This window comes from Panthera tigris, chromosome C1 (assembly GCF_018350195.1).
Source record: "Panthera tigris isolate Pti1 chromosome C1, P.tigris_Pti1_mat1.1, whole genome shotgun sequence".
NCBI classification, from domain to species: Eukaryota; Metazoa; Chordata; class Mammalia; order Carnivora; family Felidae; genus Panthera; species Panthera tigris.
Genome location: NC_056667.1, coordinates 35,845,008 through 35,872,141, shown reverse-complemented (window position 1 = coordinate 35,872,141; position 27,134 = coordinate 35,845,008). Strand labels below are relative to the sequence as shown.

At 38.7% G+C, this 27,134-nt stretch overlaps 1 protein-coding gene across 2 annotated transcripts in view; it reads left to right on the top strand.

Annotated features, from left to right (window-relative positions):
* The window catches only part of GPBP1L1 (GC-rich promoter binding protein 1 like 1), a 66,960-nt gene that overhangs the window by 23,169 nt on the left and 16,657 nt on the right, over nt 1-27,134 (top strand). For both annotated transcript variants that reach the window (XM_007077268.2, XM_042996971.1), the window contains 4 exons: nt 6,090-7,112; nt 8,117-8,231; nt 10,808-10,937; nt 11,525-11,811. In XM_007077268.2, the coding sequence (XP_007077330.1) occupies nt 8,172-8,231; nt 10,808-10,937; nt 11,525-11,811 (477 nt within the window). In that variant the 5' untranslated portion in view covers nt 6,090-7,112; nt 8,117-8,171. The remainder of the gene's footprint in view (nt 1-6,089; nt 7,113-8,116; nt 8,232-10,807; nt 10,938-11,524; nt 11,812-27,134) is intronic.

The following is a 27,134-nucleotide window of genomic DNA, read 5'->3' as shown; positions in this document are numbered from 1 at the left end:
TCCTTCCTAAATATTGTGTGAATTGGCTTCCTTTAATTTGTTTATATTAAATGCTGGTCTTTCCCAGAGTGTCTTGCAATCAGTCGTGATTTTAAAAATCTCTAGACTGGGCCACTGAATCAAATCAAGGGATTGTCCTTGAATTAGCTATTCCTTTTGTGCAGTCTGGTCCCAAACTTTAGTTCTGGACCAAAGTGCTAACCAACCTGTCCCAGCTCACTAACAAGGCACCTCTTTGCTAACCAAGAGCAAATTGCACACAGAGATTCAGCTTCCTTTCTTCACCTCAGACCCTTTTGAAAAGGGGCATTTTCTGATTCACATTTAAGTGTCTTTGGTGTGTGTAACAGTATATACAGGTCTATTTAAGTTTTTTACTATGCCAGATTCATCATGTAATAGAAATTATCTGGTGTACGATTTTCAAATTTATTAGCATATAAATTGCTCATGATAATTATTTTGCTCATAATATTTCTTAATCTGTTGCATTTATTGTAACTATAAATTAATTATAAATCATCTCTATTATTTTACCTTTTTTGCTTCTGTTTCTTTGGTTTGCTTTATTTTAAATTTTTATTTATTTTTGAGAGAGCACGCATGCATACAACAAGCAGGAGAGGGACAGAGGGGAGGGTACAGAGGATCTGAAGTGAGCTCAGCACTGACAGCAGAGAGCTAGATGCGGGGCTTGAACTCAACAAATGTGAGATCATGACCTGAGCTGAAATTGGATGCTTAACTGGCTGAGCGTTACCCAGGCACCCCTTTTGGTTTGCTTTATTGCTCTTTTTCTTTTTTAAAATTATTTATTTATTTTGAGAGAGAGAGAGAGAGAGAGAGAGAGAGCGCGCACACGCACAAGGAGGGAGGGGTAGAGAGAAGAGACAGAATCCCAACCAGGTTCCGCAGAGCCTGATGTGGGGCTCGAAGTCATGAACCGTGAGATCATGATCTGAGCCAAGATTAAGAGTCAGATGCTTAACCCTGTGCTACCCAGGCATCCCTTACTGTTCTTTTTCCATCATCTTGATAAAAATGTTTTGTGTCAGTTTGGTTTTAGTCGTGTGTGTGTGGATGTTTTAAGAAAGAGAGAGTGGAGGGGCTCCTGGGTGGCTCAGTCGGTTAAGCGGCTGACTTCGGCTCAGGTCATGATCTCACGATCCGTGAGTTCGAGCCCCGCGTCGGGCTCTGTGCTGACAGCTCAGAGCCTGGAGCCCGCTTCAGATTCTGTGTCTCCCTCTCTCTCTGCCCCTCCCCTGTTCATGCTCTGTCTCTGTCTCAAAAATAAATAAACGTTAAAAAAAAAATTTTTTTTTAAAAAAAGAAAGAGAGAGTGGAAGCAAGGGAGAGGGGCAAGAGGAGAGGGAGAGAGAGAGAGAATATCTCAACTAGGCTCCACATTGAATGTGTAGCCTGATGTGGGGCTCCATTCCATAACTCTGGGATCATGACATGAGCTGAAATCCAGGGTGAGTCCTTCAACCATCTGAGCCACCCAAGTGCCCCTAGTCTTTTTTTTTTTTTCTCATTTATTTAAATATTCTTTTTTTTTCTTGATAGATTTTCTTTATTTTTTCCCATTTTATCTGAACTGTTACCAATAAAATTCAGTTTAGTTGTGATATGTTTTCATTAATAGTGTTCTAACATGTTATTTTCTGGTTTAAGAAAAAAAATTCAATACCCTTCATTTTTGAAAAATCACTTATGGATATAAGTTTTTTGGTTGATGTATGGGTTTTTTGTTTTGTTTTTTTTTTTTTTTAATTTATCTTGTTTATTTGTTGCTGGCTAATGCATTCACATAGTTCAAAGTCCAAAAGGTATACATAGATATACAGAGAAAATATGACCCCCACTTTCCCTTCCCTCAAAGCAGCCCTTGCCAGCGTTGGTGGTATAGTGGTGAGCATAGCTGCCTTCCTCAAAGCAGCCCTTATCAACGTCTTGTGTAGCATTCTGGAAACACTCTGTGGCTAATCAAGCAATAACAAATATATTGTCTACATTTTTTTCCCTTTTTTTTTTTTTTGGTGGTAAAATAACAAAATTTACCATTTTAAGCCATTAAAAATTTTTTTTTATGTTTATTCATATTTCAAAGACAGAGACAGAGCACAAGCAGGGGTGGGGCGGAGAGAGAGGGGGACACAGAATCTGAAGCAGGCTCCAGGCTCTGAGCTGTCAGCACAGAGCCCGATGCGGGGCTCGAACCCACAAACCGTGAGATCATGACCTGAGCCAAAGTCGGATGCTCAACCGACTGAACCACCTAAGCACTCCACCTTTTAAGCCATTTTTAAGTGTATGTGGCATTAGGTGAATTGGCATTGAGTACATTCACATTGCTGTGCAACTATCTTTTTTTTTTTAACACAAATATTGTTTTATATGTAGTATTTTCAGTATCTTTTCTTGTTTTTTTAAATTTTATTCTTTAATTTACATCCAAATTAGTTAGCATATAGTGCAACAATGATTTCAGGAGTAGATTCCTTAAATGCCCCTTACCCATTTAGCCCATCCCCCCTCCCACAACCCCTCCAGTAACCCTCTGTTTGTTCTCCATATTTAAGAGTCTCTTATGTTTTGTCCCCCTCCCTGTTTTTATACTATTTTTGCTTTCCTTCCCTTGTGTTCATCTGTTCTGTGTCTTAAAGTCCTCATATGAGTGAAGTCATGATATTTGTCTTTCTCTGATTAATTTCGCTTAGTATAATACCCTCCAGTTCATCCACGTAGTTGCAAATGGCAAGATTTCATTCTTTTTGATTGCTGAGTAATACTCCATTGTGTGTGTGTGTGTGTGTGTGTGTGTGTGTGTGTGTGTGTGTGTGTGTACATCTTTATCCATTCATCCATCGATGGACATTTGGGCTCTTTCCATATTTTGGCTATTGTTGATGGTGCTGCGATAAACATGGGGGTGCATGTGCCCCTTCGAAACAGCATACCTGTATCCCTTGGGTAAATACATAGTAGTGCAGTTGCTGGGTCATAGGGTAGTTCTATTTTTAATTTTTTGAGGAGCCTCTGTTTTCCAGAGTGGCTGCACCAATTTGCATTCCCACCACCAGAGAAAGAGATCCTCTCTCTCCACATCCTCGCTAATACCTGTTGTTGCCTGAGTTGTTAATGTTAGCCATTCTGACAGGTGTGAGGTGGTATCTTGTTGTGGTTTTGATTTGTATTCCCCTGATGATGAGTGATGTTGAGCATTTTTTCATGTGTCGGTTGGCCATCTGGATGTCTTCTTTGGAGAAGTGTCTATTAATGTCTTTTGCCCATTTCTTCACTGGATTATTTGTTTTTTGGGTGTTGAATTTGATAAGTTCTTTATAGATTTTAGATACTAACCCTTTATCTGATATGTCGTTTACAAATATCTTCTCCCATTCTGTTGGTTGCCTTCTGGTTTTGCTGATTGTTTCCTTCGTTGTGCAAAAGCTTTTTATTTTGATGAGGTCCCAATAGTTCATTTTTACTTTTGTTTCCCTTGCCTCCAGAGACATGTTGAGTAAGAAGTTGCTGCGGTCAAGATCAAAGAGGTTTTGCCTGCTTTCTCCTTGAGGATTTTGATGGCTTCCTGTCTTAATTTTAGGTCTTTCATCCATTTTGAATTTATTTTTGTGTATGGTGTAAGAAAGTGGTCCAAGTTCATTTTTCTGCATGTTGCTGTCCAGTTTTCCCAGCACCACTTGCTGAAGAGACTGTCTTTATTCCATTGGATATTCTTTCCTGCTTTGTGAAAGATTAGTTGGCCATACGTATGTGGGTCCATTTCTGGGTTCTCTATTCTGTTCCATTGATCTGAGTGTCTGTTTTTGTGCCAGTACCATACTGTCTTGATGATTACAGCTTTGTAATACAGCTTGAAGTCCATAAAAAAGTATTCTTGAAGCTTATTTTCCATTAAGTACTGCTCTACCAGTTATACTGAAGATGTATTCATAGTGGTTTTTGTAATTCTATGTGTTTTGAAATTTTGTCATTGCCTCCTTTCTCCCACAGTAAGAAATCTGACTCCTGTTTTTCTTTAATACTTTTTACTTTTTGATCAATTCCCAGCATGTAACTAAACTCCAGTTACCACCTCCTCCCTTACATTAATTCCTTCCTCACTTCACCCAGGTTACAATACCTGTGCAAAGCATCTTGCTGCATGGAAGTCCTCAACTTGCTTGGCCTTGTCCCTCTGCCAGGATGGCTTCCTTATTCTACTCAGGCTCCTGCACTTTGAATTGGGCTGCCCTCCTCCTAGGACTTTCGCCTTACGTTTCCTAACAGGAAACAGCAGGCTCTGACATTCTTCCCTGGGCTGCTGCCATACACACATTACCCTATCTTCCACCCTTCGTGGACACACTTCACATCCTGATTAGGCCCCAGCACCCTGACATGGGCCTCTGCCATAGATCTATAGATCTGACCTTGCTTGACCCCACCTAATGACTTTGGACAGGATCTTTTCAGGAGGGGGAAGGAGAATGGGAACTGCAAAAGAATGTCATTTTCTAAGTTTAATACAGTATGGTTAGAGAACAGAATGTTTTATTCTTTGGAGACTTCTAGCTAGTATAAGGTCAGTTTTTATGACTTCTATGTGTACTGAAGGAATATATATACTCTGGGTGATTGGGGGGTGTGTGTGTGTGTACATTATAAATTGCATTCAAATCTTTTTTTCTTAATGTTTGTTTAATTTTGAGAGAGGGAGAGAGAAGTGGGGGAGGGGAAGAGAGAAGGCAGAAGAGAATCCCAAGCAGGCTCTGCACCGTCAGTGCATAGCCCGATGCGGAGCTCAAACTCTCAAACCATAAGATCATGACCCAATCTGAAATCAAAAGCTGGATGCTCAGCCGACTGAGCCACCCAGGTGCTGCTGCATGCCAATCTTTTACATAACTTTTTTTTTTTTTAATATATGAAATTTATTGTCAAATTGGTTTCCATACAACACCCAGTGCTCATCCCAACAGGTGCCCTCCTCAATACCCATCACCCAATACATAACTTGCTATATACTTGTTCTGTTACTACTGTTTCAAGTATTTCAAGTATATAAAAAGTGTAGAGAATGTGAACACATAGAGATTGGGGAGAGTGGTGCACCTGGAGAGAGCTTAGAAGCTCTGCATACTTTCATCACCTTATGCATGTCTTCCAGCTGGCTGTTGATTCATATCCTTTATCATATTCTTTAATAAGCTGGTAAATTAAAAAAAAAAAAGTGTAGAGTGAGTAGTGATGTATGTATCACTCACTTTAAGAAATAAAGTATTACAGATGTAATTGAAGCCATCCAAGTCCTCTTTTTGATTCCTTTCCTTTCCTCACAGAGGTATTTACTGCCCTGAATTTGGTATTTCCTATACCCGTGAACTTAAAATAGTAGAGCAAGGCTGCCAATTTATTATATGAGAAATATCCTCCAAAACTAGACTTTGTACCAGTGTAGACCAGAATTGCCTACAGATGCAAGCCTCCTCTTATATCAAAAAATTTTTATCTAGCCCCTGGAAGAATGATGGGAATTTGCCAAAGAAATATTTGTGTTCTCTCTTACAGCATATCGTAAGTCAGAGCCTAAGAGCCTAAGCCTCTCAGTTGATAACTAGGTATCTAAAAATATGTATCATATATCAGGAATACTATGACAGATGTCTTATTTTTAGGGATCAAGCTGTGGTTGGTATTAGTTGATGACTGTGGTAATAAGCAAGTTATATGGCTTTTTGATTACTTAGAGCAAGTTATTCTCATGTAGGAGAGAAAATGTTAACTCTAACAACCTCATTAATTTGCATTTCTGAATTACCTTTGATAACTAATTACAGGTATGGTTATATAAAACAACAGACACTGTTCAGCTGACTTGTCTAAAATCCTTAAAAGAATTATAGCCAGTTTTTTTGTTGCTATAGGCGGTGACACATTAAATTAATGTCTAAGTTGGACCTAAAAGTTTTAACTACTAATACCTTTTATTGATTGATCATTTGACTGTGTCTCATTTTAGCAATTATATGTAATAATGATTTTGCCTCTTGTGATACAGTGTTATTTTGCTTTTTCACTTATAGTGATAGATTCCTGTGGCCTTTAAATGATTGAAAAATGATGGAAATGGATCCAAAATAAAAAGTGACTACTCTACTGAAGCAGTAGAAGATTCTTCATAGTACCCTCCAGCTCAGTTCAGTCTTCAGGAGAGGCAGAACAAGTGAAATACAGCAAACTGAAGAGAGAAAAACCTCAGCGTTGGAACTGTTTTACTCCTTAACTACTCCTTAACTTCTTTCCTTCTGCTTGTTTTAATTTTGCTGTGAATTTATAAATAGTGAAGACCAAAGAAATAGAAGATACATTTGGGAGCTTTATATAACAAAGAAATTTGCCTTGAGAGCTGCTATTCTTTAGAGGGAAACATATATCAAATTCTTGTCTGATTAAAAACAAACAAGATTTCTTATGCCCTTAGATTTTGAATATTAAAACAGATATAAATATCTGCATACTTTTTAGCAGCTGTGTAGGAATAATGAGATTTGTAAATTAAGGACTTTGTCGTGTGGATGTTTTGCCTTTAGAATTGATTGTTCAGAAGATCTTTTATAACTCTTTAATGTTATATTTTTGACTATTGCTTTGATGGCATTATTTGCCCACACATGAGTTAACCTGTCTTTCTAGCTATGACCTTGTTATGAACAGTGTTTGCACTCAATGTGCAGATGTCCATGTATTATCTATTTAAACAACATCATAGTGCCGTCACTCAAGGAAGTTGAATGAGGTGAACGTAGACACAGCTCTTTCCCCTTCCCCCCATTTTTTAAATGTAACAAATACTTTTTATGTTCCCCTTCCCCCTTCCCCTTTCCCTTTCCCCTTTTTGGAAACGTGTCAGGAATTAGATAGTTAAAGATGAGCAATTGAGGGGACTGAGAGTGATCCACACAGAGTCTGGCTTCCTTGTGCTTTACCACAAGGCGTGCTGCTGGCCAGCCTATTTAAGCACCCTTTTAACAAGACAACCTCGTGGGAAATCCAGCTGGCAGACTCAAGGAGTTTGGGAAACAGGACCACAGAGGTTACACTCTGGGGTAAATATTCTCCTATATCTAACTTTGGAAGAAGACTGTGTATGTATATGTATCATGGAAAATACATACTGTTTTCTGGTGTATTTAATTTTGGAGATCTTTAGTGGGATGGTTTAGAGACACCAATGGATCTCTTAGGAAAACTGATGCTAGTGGGTGTTGGAGGAAATTAATGTGAACTAAATAGAATAACTTTTTTTGTTGTTTAATGTTTATTTTTGAGAGAGAGAGCGTGTGAGTTGGGGAGGGGCACAGAGAGAGGGAGACACAGAATCTGAAGCAGGCTCCAGGCTCTGAGCTGTCTGCACAGAGCCTGACACGGGGCTCGAACTCACAAGCTGTGAGGTCATGACCTGAGCCGAAGTTGGACACTTAACCCACTGAGCCACCCAGGCACCCCAAGAATAACTCTTGAGAGATCGCATCTTCCTTCTCTAGGAAGGTCTTTTCTACTGCTTTTTCACAATTTGCCTGAGTACCTGAAGCAGGTTAATCTCTTTTCATAAGAATCAGTAGTTTTAACTAGGTGTTTATTCTTTTTGGTTTTTTCAAACCTTTCGCTATTTGTTTTTAAAATGTTTATTTATTTTTTGAGAGCAAGGAATCCCAAGCTGGCTCCACACTGTCAGTGCAGAGCCCGATGCAGGGCTCAAACTCATAAACCGTGAGATCATGACCTGAGCCAAAACCAAGAATCAGATGCTTAACTGACTGAGCCACCCAGGCACCCCAGGTGTTTATTCTTAAGGTTCTTCTCATAAAACTCAAGAATTCATAACCTTCCAGGTTTATGTCACCTTTTTCTGTTCATGTGTTTTTCATACTCATATATTCATGGACTGCTGCTCCTGTTTAGAACTTTGAGGTATGCCTGATAAGTAGTCTTAGAGAGGCTCAGAGGGTAGGTCTTTTTATAAAGAGAGGATCTTAGAGTAATCAGATTTTTTTGTACATTGGTATCCAGGTCTTGCAAGCATAAGTGATTAGAGTTTTCTCATTTTCAGATCCTGGCCATGAGGTTGGATGCCTCACCTTGCTGAAAAGAGACACTGGACCTAAATGGCGCAGCATGACTTTGTTCCTGCTTGGCTAAATTTCTCAACACCACAGTCAGCTAAGGTACTGTTCTTCATTCCTATAGTAACTTTCCAAATAACAGTTTTATCTCCAACTTGTTGACAGCCTCTCTTTTACAGTCTAAGTGTTTTTTGTATATTCAGCCTTGCCTGAGGGTTTAAAGTGTGTTTTCATCAGCTTACCACATTTCTTTTAATAGGATATAAATAATTAGGCAGTCTAAGTCAGTCAGTGTGTGCCCTGACACTGCCAAGTGTGTCTCCCCACCCACCCCCCATTTTTCATTACATGCTAAGCTTTTCTCATGTGGCACACAAGATTTCCTGGATTAGGTGCACTACACTTTGGAACTAAAACATATTTGCTTACCTATTATTTAGGTACAAAGGGGCAGGGGTAAAGGGGAAATGTTTTTTTGGGGGAAATGGACCTTTGGAATGAATGTATATTTGTGTATAGTAACAGATGAGAAGGAAAAGGGAAAGGCATTGATTGACTACTATGTGGATCTCAGATTAAATCTTAGAAATTTTCTTTTAGGGGCACCTGGGTGGCTCAGTTGGCTAAGCGTCCAACTTCAGTTCAGGTTATGATCTCACAGTTTGTGAGTTTGAGCCCTGCATTGGGCTTACTGCTGTCAGTGCAGAGCCTGCTTCAACTTTTCTGTCCCCCTCTCTCTGCCACTCCCCTGCTCACACTCTGTCTCCCAAAAATAAATATTAAAAAAATAGAAACTGTTTTAGAGATAATAATCTGCTTAACGATTTCAGGGGAAAATGTGTGTTGAATTAGGAATAAAGACAAACGAAAACAGCCAGTTCATATGAAGTAAAGTAGTCCTAGTCACAGTACACAGAAGAACAGCCTAAATTATTGATAAAAGAAACCTTTGGGAAGTTAATAAACTTCAAAATGCTTCCCAAGGAGGGACAAAGTTGATTGGTAATCTCAAAAAAAAAAAAGGCCCATCTTCCCAATTTTTAAATGTGATTTTTGGGACAGATACTACTTATCTGCCTAGACCCACAACCTTTTTCTCTGAACTTCATTTTGAATTGCCCTTTTGAAATTCCCAAGATCTCATAATTGGCATAATTCTGACCCAAGGCTTGGGGATGGTGGGTCTGAGGGAGTAGTTGTGAGATCCAGGAAAGCATTTAAAAGTATATAGATCTTATCTGCAAAGATAATCTAGCACAGTGAAGTAAGTAAAAAGAATTGGGAAATATGGTTTGACTATTGCCAGTAAAGTTACAATAAACAAAGTTGTGTAGCATTGGCATAAGCATAGACATAAAGCAATGGAATAGAATATTCAGAAATTGTCCTATAGGTATAGTAAGTTGATTTTTTTACTAAAATGCCAAGGTAATTTAATGTAGAAGTGATAGTCTTTTTAGGAAATGGTTCTAGAACTGGATATAAATATGGGTGGGGGGTAGTGAGAACCTTGACTTCAACAACTTCATATCACACACAAAAATTAGCTTGAAGTGGATAATAACCTAATTTAAAGAGCTAAAAACCATAAAACTTCTGGAAGGAGAAAAATCTTTGTAACCCATTAGAATTGGCTAAAATAAGCAATACTAACAATACCAAGTGTTGGTGAGGATATTAATAATAAGAAAATAAATGCAAAGATGTCTGTGCCCCAACCTGTAGTTTTCCTCTAAGCCTTTGTCAAATATATCCATATTTTTCACAACTTCTTAGACTTTGTTCTCTCATTGGAAACTAAAGAATGTTCTAGAATAAAATTATTTGGAATAGGGAGGGAAATGAGAGTTCATCTGTATTTCTCAAACTGCTTCCTTTTCATGATGTAACCGCAAAGACTTATTTTCCCTGACCTTTCTTCATGTGTAAATGAGTAAAATGAGAATGATGCCAAATTATAGTACTGTTATGAATATTAAGTGACATTCAGAACTAAATGTTTTATAAAACTATAAAACCTGTGTAGTTGTTAAAGGCCTCAAGGTGATGTGGTATTTAAACCATTTCTTTCTCTCCAATTCTAGAATAACTTACAGAAGTAATAAAGCTGTTTAGGATTTAAAAATAATTGTTTTAATGTTTATTTTATTTTTGAGACAGAGCATGAGTGGGGGAGGGCAGAGAGAGAGGGAGACACAGAATCCGAAGCAGGCTCCAGACTCTGAGCAGTCAGCACAGAGCCCGAAGCAGCTCTCGAACTCACAAACCATGAGATCATGACCTGAGCCAAAGTCGGACACTTAACCAACTGAACCACCCAGGCGCCCTGAGAATTTTTGAAAGCAAGCATCTTCTCCTTTCCTGTTGCAATATTAACTTAATATCTTTAAGTGTAAAGTTGGAGGTCTTATTTATGGATATCAACAGGGTTTTTGTTCACTCTCTCATGCAAATAAATGAGTATCTCTCCCGTTCTGGAATATAGAAAATGAGTTAATGATTGAGTATGTAACCTAGGACTTCTCTAACTCATGGGCCTATAGTACCCTTATTATGGCCCATATGCTCATAATGGGGTTTCTGCCAATGTTACTTGTTTTCTAAAAGGCTGATGCGAAACCTAAGATACTGAGGTTGATTATCTTAACTGTTTGCTTCTCTATACTTTATCATCTTAGTCACCTACAGCCACCTTCGAAAAACACGGAGAACACCTACCCCGAGGAGACCGTAGATTTGGAGTAAGCCGTCGTCGACATAATTCCTCTGATGGCTTTTTTAACAATGGACCTCTACGAACTACAGGAGGTAAGCCATGCCCAACTTCCATGACTATATTTAAACTACTCAGAGCAAGCCCACATTGAGGGATGCAAGTCTGTCCATAATCTTGAAATGATGATGTTTTTTAAACATATTTTTCAATTAGATCTCCTATTGTCATTATTCAGTTACATTGGCTTTCTAACATTCTTGTGTTCTCCTATGTCATTTATTTATTTGGAAGATTTCATATAGAAATTATATAAAAGAAAAAGATGTATTTTGTGATTTCTTTTTTGTGGGCTTAATCTTTTATTTATAAATTTGTTTGTTTGTTTATTATTTTTTGAGGGAGGGAGAGAGCAAGTGGAGGAGGGCCAGAGAGGGAGATAGAGGATCTCAAGCAGGCTCCATACTGTTAGTGCAGAGCCCGATGCAGGGCTCGATCCCGTGAACTGTGAGATTATGACCTGAGCCGAAATCAAGAGTCAGATGCTTAACTGACTGAGCCACCAAGGTGCCCCTTAATCTTTTATTTTTATTTTAAAAGATCCCCTAAAGTGCTTTTGGTAGTACTGTAAATCAGATCAGGAAGCAAAAATGTAATGTCTTACTTTTCCTTACTATTCCAGATTCCTGGCATCAGCCCTCCCTGTTCCGCCACGATTCTGTGGACTCTGGTGTCTCTAAGGGAACATATGCTGGAATCACAGGGAATCTATCTGGTTGGCATGGCTCCTCCCGAGGTCATGATGGCATGAGCCAGCGTAGTGGGGGTGGCACAGGGAACCATCGCCACTGGAATGGCAGCTTCCACTCCCGGAAAGGCTGTGCCTTTCAGGAGAAGCCACCTACAGAGATTAGAGAAGAAAAGAAAGAAGACAAGGTGGAAAAATTACAATTCGAAGAGGAAGACTTTGTAAGTATCAAAGTGTAGATGTTTAATTAAAACCTAACAAATAATGCCATAAATATAAGACCCTGTTAATAATAAGAATATTGAAGAAATTACTAAAAAAGGAAGTCCCTAACTTTAGATTTTTATTGTTTTTAGATGGAGTTGATTAGTATGAAGATAATGACCAAAATTCCTTTTTTTATTGTTGTTTTTTTTAATGACCAAAATTCCTATGTAACTTTTGGCACATCATCATGTTTTTCATCTCTAAGCCTTCGAAACTTTAAAAAGTTCTTAATTTCCTTTGTTTTATGAGGTTTAACATTCAAAATTCAGTATTCAAATTATGTAAAAATGGTCTTGCATGTTAAATTGTCTTTCTCCAGTTATCGTAAGAGGTCTTTTTCTCTTGATTTTTCCCTCTTATATAAAATAATTGTGATGTTATAAACATGCAGTTGTGAGTATTTAAGCTCCTTCCTATATATAAGTAAAACTTTGCTATTGTGTGTTGAATTAATATGCCTTTTGCCCTTTCAACCTAAAGTAGAGTTTTTAGTGTGCCTTAAAAAAAAAGTCGAGTATATTTTATTTAACAAAATATATCCAAATTATTAACATTTTAATATGTAATTGATATCTTTAAATTATTGAGATAATTTATGTTATTTTTTGTACTGGATCTTCAAGATCCTTTGTGTATCCTCTACTTGTTTGTAGTATAATCTCAGTATAAATGACACACTTCCTGAATGCTGCTCAACAACTACATGTAGGTAGTGGCTACCATATTGAACAGCGCAGCTCTAGTTATTTATTTATTTTTATAATTTATCTTTTTGAGAGAGAGAGAAAGTGCAAGTGGAGAGGGGCAGAGAGACAGAGAGAGAGGGAAAATCCTAAGCAGGCTCTACAGTGACAGTGCGACAGTCTAACACAGGGCTCAAACCCATGAACCATGTGATCGTGACCTGAACCGGAAGTCGGACGCTTAACCAGTTGAGCCATCCAGACGCCCCTAGTCATTTTTAAGTAGCACATTCGATTAGCCAGTCACTTCTGTGACAGCCGTTTTAATATATTAATAAGGCCAACTGATTAAGAGTCAAATTTAGGTGTCATCTCCTCTTTTCCCAAGTCTAGCAAATGTTCTGGGGCCATTTTATCTTATTTTTTCTAGATTTCTTTTTAATGTTTATTTATTTTTGAGAGAGAGAGCACGTGGGCAGGCAGGGGAGGGGCAGAGAGAGAAGGAGAGAAAGAATCCCAAACAGGCTCTGTGCTGTCAGCACAGAGCCAGATGCAAGACTCCATCTCAGGAACCATGAGATCATGACCTGAGCCAAAATCAAGAGTCAGATGCTTAAATCTACTGAGCCACCCAGAGGCCCCATTCTGGGATCCTTTAAATGTTATTTTTTAATGTGAATTCCTACCCCAGGCACCTGTTCTTCAAAACTTTATTTGTGAAAGGTTTATATTTCCCTGATGTATTGAATATTTGTCCAGAATGTTCTAAATATTAAGTGGTGCAGACTTATGACACTAAATTATAACTTTCATTATTTATTCAATAAATTTAGCAAATATAAGAAAGACTAGTGGGAAAGATTAATAAAAACCTCTGTTGCTCATCATGCTTTGGGAACTTGGCTAAAGTCCTCATCAAACTAGCAATGACAAAAAACTTTGGGGCACCTGGGTGTCTCATTTGGTTAAGTGTCCAGCTCTTGGTTTCGGCTCAGGTCATGATCTCATGGTTCATGGGTTTGAGCCCTGCATGAAGCTCTGCACTATCTACACTTGGGATTCTCTCTCTCTCTCTCTCTCTCTCCCCCTCTCTCTCTCCCCCTCTCTCTCTCCCTCTCTCTCTGCCCCTCCCCCATTCCTGCTCTCTCTCAAAATAATTTTTTTTAAGTTTAATTGTATTCCTATTATAAAACATTTCTTTTTGTATTTTATTCCACATAATTAAAAACTACTTTTTTTAATGCTTATTTAGAGAGAGAGAGAGAGAGAGAGAGCTAGCAGGGGAAAGGGCAGAGAAAGAATCCCAAGCTCAGTGCGGAGCCCAATACGGGGCTCAATCCCACTACCATGAGATTATGACCTGAGCTGAAATCAAAAGTTGAACGCTTAACTGACTGAGCCACCCAGGCACTCCTCCACATAATTAAACTAACCCACTATAAAATTGTAATTTATATATGACTTGAATGTTTATTTAGAAATATGTCTTACATTATGACCATAGCCAGCAGAGCATATAGTAAAGAAGTTTATTTGGGTCTCTTTATTAGTTTTGTTTTTGCTTGCTTTGGTAAAAAAGAGATTGCAGCAAACAAGAAATGTGGGGTAAAGTGGAAGTTGCTTAAGAGTATTATTTCTTTTTTTTTTATGAATACCTTTTAAACTAGGTTCTATACTACTCATTGGTATGGTTTGATAAGAAGGACTATTTCAGTTCTGTGGCATCCCCAGTGGGAAGTGAATTGACAACAGAAAGAAAAATGTGAACGGGAGGCTTTGAATTAGAAGACCCAACATTGTTAGGACATCATTTCTACAGGTTCTGCACAATATCAGTCAGTATGCTTTCTTATAGAAATGGACAAAATTATTCTAAAAATTTTTCTTAAAGACTCTAGAATACCCAAAGTAATCTTGAAAAAGAATTGGAGGACTTACACTACCTAACTTGAAGCTTAGTGTAAAGCTTTGATAATCAAGATAATGATGGGGGTACCTGTGTGGCTCAGTCAGTTGAGTGTCTTGACTCTTGATTTCAGCTCAGGTGTACCAAGTCAGGCTCCATGCTAAGCATGGAGCATGCTTGAGACTCACTCACACACACACACACACACACACACTCACACACACACACACACACTCTCTCTCTCTCTCTCTCTCTCTCTCTCTCTCTCTCTCTCTCTGACTCTGTCTCTCTCTCTCTGACTCTGTCTCTCCCCCTCTCTCCCCCTGCCTCTCTCCCCTGCTTTGTGCTGTCTCTCTCTAAAATTAAGAGAAAAAAAAAGATAATATTACATTATTATAAGGATAGTCCAATAGTGGAGCAGAATAGAGAGCTTAGAAATAAACTTCCATTTATACATTCACTTGATTTTCAACAAAGATGCTAAAGCAGACCAACGGAGAAAGAAATGTGGAGAAAGAACTATATATACATACATGCACTCTCTCTCTCTCTCTCTCTCTCTCTCTCTCTCTCTCTCTCTCCCCCCCTCTCCCCCTCCCTCCCGCCCCCTCCCTCCTGCCCCCTCCCTCCTTCTCCCCGTCTCCCCCTTTTTCTCACAGCATACAAAAAAGTGAATTTGGGAGGATTTATAGACCCAAATGTATGGCCTAAAACTGTAAAGGTTCTAGAAGAAAACTTGGGGGAATATCTTTATGGCTTAGAGGGTAGAAAAAGATTTCTTTGGACATAGGAAACAATAACCATAAAGAAAAACATTGATGAATCAAATTTCATCAAAATGTAAAACATCTGCTTATCTCACAGACTGAGAAAATATTTGCAAAACATATATGAAAATGGACCTGTATATATAATATGAATAACTCTTACAACTTAATAATAAAAAGACAATATTTTATATATACAGTAAATATATATATGGTTTGTGAGCATAATTCATTCTGGAAACATGCTTGTAATCCAAAGCACTTGTATATCACAGCGAATTTCCGTGTAAGAAATATTGGAAACTCAGATAATTCATCCCACAACCCAAAAATATTCATATAAAAATTATTGCAATACTGTAATATAATACAAAATACAAAATATAATACAAAATATACAAAATATAAAGAATACAATACAAAATATAATACAAAAATACAATACAAAATATAAATATACAAAATATAAATATAAAATATAAAGAAAATAAAATACAAAATATAAAGAAAAATAATTGGCACTTACCTTTGAAAACCTTTGTGGTTGGTATGAGGGAAACAAGAGAGGAGGAGGAGGGTTATTGGATGACTTTCACTATCACTAATGGAATCACTGCTGTCTATTGGTTCAATGGAATCATTTCCTTTTCATGCAGTTTTAACGAGGAACCTATCCAATGGCACTTGCTTTTGCCTCCTTTTGAGGATTTTACAGAAATGTGATATTGGATTGTTGTTAAGCAGATTCGTCGCTCGCACTGCTACAGCTTTATTGAGGTGGTGCTTTTCTACAAAGTTTGCACTGTTTGCCACATTTTACACATCTCCCTAATCTCATTTGAAGTGAAGGATTCATCCACCTTTTTCTCCTCCTTCTCTGCAGACATGATGCAGACATAGACGTCTTTTTTTTTTTTTTTTTAATGTTTATTCATTTTTGAAAGACAGAGACAGAGCACAAGCAGGGGAGGAGCAGAGAGAGGGGGACACAGAATCTGAAGCAGGCTCCAGGCTCTGAGCTGTCAGCACAGAGCCCGACACGGGGCTCGAACTCACAAGCCATGAGATCATGACCTGAGCTGAAGTCAGACGCTCAACCGACTGAGCCATCCAGGCGCCCCCAGATGTAGATGTCTTCTAAAATCTTGCAATTTCAGCAACTTGCAAACTTTGTTCTTACTTCTTGATGGTTTTCTTTTTTTTTTTTTCTTTTGTTTATTTTAGAGAGAGAGGGTGCGAGTGGGCAAGGGGCAGAGAGGGAGGGAGCCTGATGTGGGGCTCAAACTCATGAAAAGTGAGATCATGACCTGAGCCGAAGTCGGATGCTTAACTGACTGAGCCATGCAGGCACCCCACGATGATTTCCTTAACTTTCACTGTAATCATCTCCTCCTCCTCCCTGCCTGCCTTTTCAACCTTTTTGTGCATGGGGGCCATTGTATACACTGGCACCGATGTTGACTACCGGACAGTATTAATAAACTCTTGTCATACACTGTATTTAATGTAGCTGGCAATAAGGCAGCAGAGGAAAGGGTCTATATCTGCAGGTAGCCTGGCCTAGAATGAAGCAAATCATTCTTGAGCTTACTCTTACATGGAAAAGCAAAGGACTGTCCATAGGTGCTTTAAAGTGACAAAAAATATGCTAGTGCCAGATGTGGGCACCTTCCAGTGTTATGAAAAATCACTGATTTTTGCCAAAACCTGTGGCCTCTGAGACCAAGCATCCAAGTATGGGAGACGATCACCCACAATCTGCAGCAAGCAAAAGAGAACTGTTGAGTCAGTTATGATCATGTGACGCTTGGCATCGTGTACTATTTGTATTACAAGACATCGTTCATTTATCAAGTTAAAATTTATTAGAAATATTTGCTCATCTTATGGAACACTTGCAAAACAAGTTACTTGAAATCCAAGGTTTTTACTGTATTTTATTTCTTTGAAGTAACCTCTATGTCCAATGTGGGACCCAAACTCATGACTCCAAGATCAAGAGTCACATGTTCTACCAGCTGAGCCAGCCAGGTACCCCAACAACTCGGTATTTTAAAAATGAGCAAGATTTATGAGAACCATAATGAACCTCTCAATAGATGCAGAAAAAGCATTTGACAAAATACAACATCCATTCTTGATAAAAACTCAACAGAGATTGAACATACCTCAACATTATTAAGGCCATATACAAAAGACCTACAGCTAATATCATCCTCAGTGGGGAAAAACTGAAAACTTTTTCCTGTGGTTAAGAACAAGATTACAGATGTCCAGTTTCACCATTACTATTTAACATAGTACTGGAAGTCTTATTAGCCTTAGCAATCAGACAACAAAACGAAATAAAAGGCAATCCAGATGGGCAAGGAAGAAGTCAAATTTTCACTATTTGCAGACAGCATGATACTCTATGTAGAAAACCCAAAAGTCTCCACCAAAAATTGCTAGAACTAATACATGAATTTAGCAAAGTTGCAGAATATAAAATCAATATACAAAAATCTGTTGCATTTCTATACACCGATAACAAAGCAGAAAAATAAATCAAGGAACTGATCCCATTTGCATTTGCACCTAAAACAGTTAGATATGTAGGAATAAACCTAACCAAAGAGGTAAAAGATCTGTACTCTGAAAATTACATAAAACTTCTGAAAGAAAGTAAAGAGGTTATGAAGAAATGGAAAAGCATTCCATACTCATGGGTTAGAAGAACATAGTTAAAATGTGTATACTGCTCAAAGCAATGTACACATTTAATGTATACCCATCAAAATACCACCAGCATTTTTCACAAAGCTGAAACAAACAGTCTTCAAATGTGTATGGAACCATAAAAGACCCTGAATAGCCATAACAATCCTGAAAAATAAAAATGAAATTGGAGGCACCATGATTCTGAATTTCAACCTATATTATAAAGCTGTACTCATCAAGACAGCATGGTATTGGCTCAAAAACAGACATATAGATCAGTGGAACAGAACAGAAAACCCAGAAATGGACCTACAGCTATATGGTCAACTAATCTTCAGCAAAGCAAGAAAGAATATCCAGGTGAAAAAATACTTTCTTCAACAAATAGTTTTGTGGGAACTGGGCAGCCACATGTAGAAGAATGAAACTGGACCACTTTCTTATACCATACACAAAGATAAATTAAAAATGGATGAGAGACCTAAATGTGAGATAGGAAACCATCAAAGTCTTAGAGGAGAACACAGTTCAGTAACCTCTGTGACCTCATCCTGAGCAACTTCTTACTAGACACATCACTGGAGAAAAGGGAAACAAAAGCAAAAATGAACTGTTGGGACCTCATCAAGATAAAAAGCTTCAGCACAGCAAAGGAAACAACAAAATTAAAAGGCAGCCTACAGGGGCGCCTGGGTGGCTCAGTCAGTTAAGCGTCCGACTTCGGCTCAGGTCACGATCTCGCGGTCCGTGAGTTCGAGCCCCGCGTCAGGCTCTGGGCTGATGGCTCAGAGCCTGGAGCCTGCCTCCGATTCTGTGTCTCCCTCTCTCTCTGCCCCTCCCCCGTTCATGCTCTGTCTCTCTCTGTCTCAAAAATAAATAAACTTAAAAAAAACAAAAAAAGGCAGCCTACAGAATAGGAGAAGATATTTGCAAACTATATACCTGATAAAGGGTTAGTATCCAAAATCTATAAAGAACTTCTCAAACTCAACACTGAAAAAACAACCCAGTTAAGAAGTGGGCAGTAGACATGGATCGACACTCTTCAAAAGAAGATCCATATGGCTAACAGACACATGAAAAGATGCTCAACATCACTCATCATCAGGGAAATACAAATCAAAACCATGATGAGATATCACCTCACACCTGTTAGAATGGCTAAAGTTAACATAAGAAACAGCAGGTGTTGGCGCAGATGTGGAGAAAGGATGTGCCCTGTTGGTGGGAATGCAGACTGGTGCAGCCACCCTGGAGAGCAGTATGGAGGTTCCTCAAAAAACTAAAAATAGAACTACCCTATGACCCAACAATTATGCTACTAGGTATTTACCCAAAGGATACAAAAATACAGATTCAAAGGGGGACATGCACCCCAATGTTTATAGCAGCATTATCAACAATAGCCAAACTATGGCAAGAGCCCATGTGTCTGTCGACTAATGGATGGATAAAGATGTGGTGTACATATATAATAGAGTATTACTCAGCCATCAAAAAGAATGAAACCTTGTCATTTGCAGTGAGATGGATGCAGCTAGAGTATTATGCTAAGCAAAATAAGTCAGAGAAAGATACCATAGGATTTCACTTACCTGTGGATTTTAAGAAACAAAACAGATGAACATATGCAAGGGAGTAGGGAAGAGGGAGAAACAAGCCATAAGAGACTCTTAAAGATAGAAAACAAACAGGATTGATGGAGGTGGGTGTGAAATGGGCTAGATGAGTGATGGGTATTAAGGAGGGCACTTGTTATGATGAGCACTGGGTGTTGAATGTAAGTGATGAATCACTGAATTCTTCTTGTGAAACCAATATTGCACAGTATGTTAACTAATAAGAATTTAAATAAAAATTTGAAAAGAAAAAAATGAGCAAGATTTGAACAGATACTTCACAAAGGAGGATACTCAAATGTCCAGTAGGCACATGGAAAAAATAATCATTGTCATTAGTTGCAAGGGAAATGTGGAAATTCAAATTAAGACCATTGTGAGATATTGCTACCCATGCTCCGGAATGGCTAAAATTTATAAGTCTGAAAACACTAAATTCGGTCACATTCTAGAGCATTTGGAACTCTTATACATTACAGGAACATGAAGTAGTCTAACCATTTTGGGAAAAGCTATGGTAGTTTCTTGTAAAACTACATTATGACCCAGCACTTCTAGATATTTATTTATAGATACTCAAGAGAAACGAAGGTAAATGTTCATTTATTTTAATTTTATTCATAATAGCACCAAACTGGAAACAGTTTAAATATCTGTTGACCCAAGAATAGAAAAGTTGTGGTGTAATCATGTAATGAGTTACATATTTGTTAATAAAAAGGAGTGACTGATAAAACAACGTGATGAGTTTCAGTGTACCATTACACAAAATGGTACATACCATCTGGTTCTATTTATGTGCCTATTCTAGAATAAGCAAGTAATCTATGGTGGGAAAGAAAATCCAAACAGTGGTTGCTTGTGTGAAGTGGGGATTGACTGGAGAGGGCAAAAGGAACTTTCTTGTTGTAGAAGGTAGTTTTTATTTTTATAGAGGTTGAGGAGTTATGAGCATTTTTCAAAACTCATAGAATGGTATACTTGGTATATGTGCATTTCACTCTGTATTTTATTTTATTAAAAAAATAGATGGGCGCCTGGGTGGCTCAGTCAGTTAAGTATCCGACTTTTAATTTTGGTTTGGGTCATGATCTCATGGTTCGTGGGATCGAGCCCATGTCAGACTCTGCAATGACGACATGGAGCCTGATTGGGATTCTCTCCCTCTTTCTGCCCCTACCCCACTCTCTCTTTTGCATGTGCGTGCTCTCTCTCTTTCCCTCCCTCTCTCTCAAAATAAAGAAACTTAAAAAATAGATTAACATCACCAGTCATGGGGGAAATAAATATAATAAGCCTTCTGATGTGATGCATTGAGAATGCAACCTCACCTTTGTGAACTCCTTGCAGAAATGCATAGCCTGAATCTAACCATAAGGAAGTACCACACACACTCAAATTGAAGTTTTACTAAAGAATTACAAAAGATTCTACAAAAGAAGTAGCGTCTACTTTTTAAAAATGTTGTCATGAAAGAAAAGTTCCAGGTTAAAGAAAACTAAAGAGATAAGACAACTAAAGGAAACACGTTCAGGGTGCCTGGCTTGCTTAGTCAGTGAGACTCTTGATCTCTGAGTCATGAGTTCGAGCCTCACATTGGGCATGGAGCCTATGCAAAAAAAAAAAAAAAGCATGTAATCCCAGATTGGATACTGGATGAGAGAAAAACAATGTACATTTTAAAAATTTTGTTTTGCTATGAAACTAATCAGTATTATAATTTGAATAAGTGTTATAGATTAGATAGTAGTATTTGTTGATATTAATTGCCCAGCCTTTTTTTTTTTTAACGTTTATTTATTTTTGAGACAGAGACAGAGCATGAACAGGGGAGGGTCACAGAGAGAGGGAGACACAGAATCTGAAACAGGCTCCAGGCTCTGAGCTGTCAGCACAGAGCCCGACGCGGGGCTCGAACTCACGGACCGCGAGATCATGACCTGAGCCGAAGTCAGACGCTTAACTGACCAAGCCACCCAGGCGCCCCATGCCCAGTCTTTATAATTGCATTGTGATTATATAAAGAACGTGCTTTTGAGGAAACACATAATAAAGTATTTATGGGTAAATGGTATCAAGTCCTTCAGCTTGCATATGGTTCAAGAAAAAATAATTAGAATGTTGGAGCAAATGTAAAATGGTGACATGAGAATCTAGACATCTGTGCATAATATAAAGAAATTCTTTGAATTATTTTTGCAACTTTGTTGTAACTCTGAAATTATTTCAAAATAATAAAGAATACAGAGCAACTGGAATCGAAGAACCAGAAAAAAATCCATGGGCATTATCTACAGCAAAACAAAGTGAGGTGTTAAACAGGAACAAACCACAAAACTATAATACCTGGGTGGTGGTAGCATTTGTGCAGGAAAAATTGGAGAAAGCATAGGATATCTGACAGCCCCCAAAAGAGGCAGCAGTTGTTTCTAGATGGCTTAGAGCGTTAATTGGAGAACAGCTGAAAATTAGGAGTGGTTTTACAAAACTAGTCAGTCAATACAGAAGTCTGGAATGAGGTATAAAGGGTCTGGTTGGATCAGTTAGGAGAGAAAAGCCACACCATAGTTTCAACAGGGAAAGTACAGGATTGGGGAAATGAGCAGTTGACTAGCAATAAAGAGAACGCTGAAGAGTATCAAAGTAGCAGATGTAGGGAATAGCCATTAACCCTAGGGCTAAGATAGAGTACTCAAGGAAGAGTATCCCCATTCCCCCATCACCACCAGACCTTGTGAGGAAGGGCTTAGCTGTGGTTTACTGAATGACAGAACAATTGTTCAGGTGGTTCTCCAGAGAACATGTTGGAAATCTGCCCTCTTAAGTACCTGGTAAAGCTGTTCACATGTCACTCTGCTGTAAAATCACTCAAGTCAAAGCTCATTTGCACTTTAGAACCTGGCTTAGCAGGAACTGGGTGCTGCAGGAGCCTGCTGAGTAAGCACACCGGAGTAAGAAGCAGAAGTCTGTCTTGCTCTACTGACAAAAGTTAACCTGACAGCTGGCAAAGGGAAAAATTTTAAGTGCTCAGACACATTTACAAAGAGTAGGCAGAAAGGATGACTTTGGAACTAAGGCAATAGTTGATAACTAGCACCGGGCACTATCATTGTTTATATTAACCAACCAGTATTCCCTTCCAGAATGTAGCCCCTCACTGAACACAAAGCTTTTGGAAATAGAATCCAGATTGAACTACAGAAATGGAAAACATAGAGACAAAGGAAAGAGAAGGTTCAGATAAAAGGGAGGGAAGAAGGTAGGGACAATAGCCTGGACATGAAAGAAACTAAGCCACCTTTTTAAAATTTTTTTAAACATTTTTATTTATTTTTGAGAAACAGAGACAGTGTGAGCAGGGGAGGGGCAGAGAGAGAGAGATACAGAATCGGAAGCAGGCTCCAGGCTCCAAGATGCCAGCACAGAGCCTGACACAGGGCTTGAACCCACCAACTGTGAGATCATGACCTGAGCTGAAGTTGGATACCCAACCACCTGAGCCACTCAGGCGGCCCCATAAGCCACCATATTTTTTTAACACTATGAAAAAACAGAAAAGAGCTCTAAAGTTTGATGTCAGAAAAGCAGTCTTGACTCACATTCACAAAACTAATCATACATAAATGAACATAAAAGGATCAATAGAAGTGGCGCCTGGGTGGTGCAAACATCCAACTCCTGGTTTCAGTTCAGGTCATGATCACATGGTTCATGAGTTTGAGCCCTGCATCAGGCTCTTCTTGCAGCCTGCTTGGGATTTCTTTCTCCCTCTCTCTCTCTCTCTCTCTGCCCCTCCCTGGCTTGCTTGCTCGCTCTCTCTCAAAAACATTAAAAAAAAATTTTTAAGGGTCACAAGGATAAAGAATAGACTAGAATAACATCCTTAACAGACAATGCAACGTACACCTGTACAGCATGTCCACAAAACAGATAAGAACCATTTTAAAATTTACTAGTACTACAGTACTACTGTACTATTTTAAAATTTAGATAATACTAAGAAAATGGCATAAGAACAACCTCAACCAGAAAAACTTAAGGTGCTAGAAATAAGGAAAGATACTCAAAAGGAGACTAAACGAGAAGGAACTCAAGTGAATAATCAATGTTTTCTAAGAATTAGAAGAAAATTTTTAAATGAGGGAGAAACATTAAAAGTTAGAATTGAGGAGCACCTGGGTGGCTATATTGGTTAAACGTCCAACTCTTGATTTCGGCTCAGGTCATGATCTCACAGTTCCTGTGTTGGTCTCTGCACTGACAGCATTGCACAGAGCCTGCTTGGGATTCTTTCCCTCTCTCTGCCCCTCCCCTGCTCGCACTCACTTGTTCTCTCTCTCTCTCTCAAAATAAGAATTTATAAACAAAAGTTAAAATTGGGGCACCTAGGTGGTTCAGTCAGTTGAGCATCTGACTTTGGCTCATGTCACGATCTCAATGGTTTGTGGGTTTGAGCCCCATGTTGAGCTCTGTGCTGATGGCTCAGAGCCTGGATCCTGCTTTGGATTCCTTCTCTCTCCCCCTCTCCCTTTCCTCTCTCTCTCTCTCTCTCTCTCTCTCTCTCTCTCAAAAATGAGTAAGTGTTAAAAAAAAAAAAAGTTAGAATTGAGAGGCATCTGGTTGGCCCAGTCAGTAGAGCATGTGACCATTGGTCTCAGGGTTGTAAGTTCAAGCCCCACTTTGGGGGTAGAGTTTACTAAATATAAAAAACTGAGTGGGGGTGATGCCTGGGTGGCTCAATCAGTTAAGTGTCCCACTCTTGATCTTGCTTCATGTCTTGATCTTAGGATTGTGAGTTCAAGCCCCATGTTGGTCTCTGTGCTATGTGTGAAGCCTGCTTTAAAAAAAGTTTTTTTAATGCATCATTATTGTTTAAATGAATGAATGAATGAGTGAATAAAAAATAAAAGGGCACCTGGGTGGCTCAATCAGTTGAGTGTCTGACTTCGGCTCAGGTCCTGATCTTGCAGTTTGTGGGTTCAAGTGCCGCATCGGGCTCTGCTGACAGCTCAGAACCTGGAGCCTGCTTTGGGTTTTGTGTCTCCTTCTCTCTCTGCCCCTCCGCCCCTCATGCGCGCGCGTGCCCTCTCTCTCTCTCTCTAACATTAAAAATTTTTTTTGAAGAATTGAGAGATGATACACATTTGGCCAAAAATGATCCAATATATGTATAATAGGATCATACACACACACCCAGAAAATCCCAAAAGGACAAGTTAACAGCTAAAAATTACAATTCAAGAATAATTCCCTGAAATACAGTAAGATTTGAAGCTATGAATTGAAAGGGCAGCCAGAACAGCCAACACCAAATAGGCTTATAAAATGCTAGATTCAAGTGAAAAAGAAAAATACCCTTTGAGCATAAAGTCCAAGTGACTTACAAAGAAAATCAGACTTTGATGAAGTTTTATGACAAGTCAATGGAATAACAATTACAGTACTCAAAATGTGAGCCAAAGATTTTATACTCTATCAAACTAATCTTCATTTCTAAAAGTCACAAATACTAGTGTGTAGGAACTTGGAATATTGTTTCCAAGAATTTTCCTGAGGAAAATACTAGACAAGCTTCAGACAATGAAACTAACCTGAAAGATAAACAGAAAGATGGTAAATACTAAATATATGGCTGATTATAGAACTAAATGAGAGTTAAGAGAGTTTAGCATGTAATAGCTATGGGCTCTTAACAGTCTAGAAAAAGCATACCTTTTTTTTTTTTTTAATTTTTGTTTTTTAACGTTTATTTACTTTTGAGACAGAGAGAGACAGAGCATGAACCGGGGAGGGTCAGAGAGAGGGAGACACAGAATCTGAAACAGGCTCCAGGCTCTGAGCTGTCAGCACAGAGCCTAACGCGGGGCTCGAACTCACGAGTCGTAAGATCATGACCTGAGCCGAAGTCGGACGCTTAACCGACTGAGCCACCCAGGTGCCCCACCTTACTTTTTTTATTAGAGATTTTATTTCTGAGTAATCTCTATACCCAACTTGGGGCTTGAACTCACAATCCCAAGATCAAGAGTTGCATGCCCATGGAGCGCCTGGGTGGCTCAGTCGGTTAAGCGTCCAACTTCAGCTCAGGTTATGATCTCACGGTCTGTGAGTTCAAGCCCCACGTTGGGCTCTGTGCTGACAGAGCCTGGAGCCTGCTTTGGATTCTGTGTCTCCCTCTCGCTCTGCCCTTCCCTTACTTATAAATAATAAACATTAAAAAAAAGAGTTGCATACTCCACTGACTGAGCCAGCCAGATGCCCCAAACAGGTATAACTTTTTAGTGGGAGAATGGGGAGAGCCTGTACAGAATAACATTTTATTAGTCATGTTGGTGGTGTCATGTTGATTGTTACTCTGATTACTGTTGTATGTAATCTGTATGTAACTGTTGTATGTTGTATGTAATACGAGATAAAGTGGTTGAATATGATATGATATTCTATACCTTGTGTCCTTGAAAGTCAGGATTCTTGATGTAGAGGAAATGAAGTATAGATATAAGATGTTTGGTAAAAACTCAAGTTTCTCAATATGAATTAGAATTATCAGGGCACATGGGTGGCTTGGTTGGTTGAGCGTCCAGGACCTCTTGTTTTTGGCTCAGGTCATGACCCCAAGGTCGTGGGATCGAGCCCCATGTTGAGCTTAAGATTGATTCTCCCTCTGCCCCTCTTCCCTCCTCGTATGCAATCTCTCTCTTAAAATAAATCTTTAAAAAATATATATCAGTGAGAGGTCATGTTATGATATATTCTTTGAAAACGGGTATATATTTCCAGACTCTGCTCATGGAAAAGACCTAAAAGCAGTGACCAACCTCATAGCAATTAGCATCCCTAGTACCCAGATAGTAGTCTTGAAATAGCATTTCTGGACAGGATATTTGTAAGATAAGCTTGGAACATTTTGTCATACTACAAAGCAGAGAAGTGATTAAAGATTACTAGAGCTGTATCAAAAGTATTCAGTAGCCAAATTGAAGATGTTCCCACTGGCCAAATATAGATGCTTCATGCATCAGCTAAGGATATTAACTGATTAAATTTGTGAGTTCTCAGTGATACCTCACCTTAGAAATAAGCATGCAGTCTATCTTTCCCTGTGAATTTTACCATTGAGTCACCAAATAGATGAGAGGAAATTCCATTTTATGCAAGTATACTAGCTAATAAAGAAGGAATGATAAAACTGGAAGATCATTGTTTTGCAGCTTGTAGTAAGTTAATAGTTTTAGGCTATGAGCATCCATATCTGCCAGCCTCACAAAAAGAAGCATAATCAGACATTATGTGTCTCCTAGTGCACAAAGCTAGCAAGAAGTTGCCTTTCCAAAATAAAGATGTGTATAGGGGAGGGGGGCAGTTCTGTAGCCTCTAGAACCAACCACCAATTTATAGGAAATACAGAGGTATAAGATATTTTAGAGTAACCTGTAAGTTAAGAGAGTTAAGAGATATTTTTTTGGAGACCAAATAATCATTTTGAGGGATATACACTAGGGTGGTAAAAGAAAAGCAAAGAGGTGTTCACCATAAGTCAGGATAATAGTTATTTTTAGAGGGGAGGGAGGTTTGTTTTTTGGGTTTATGTTGTGGTTTTTT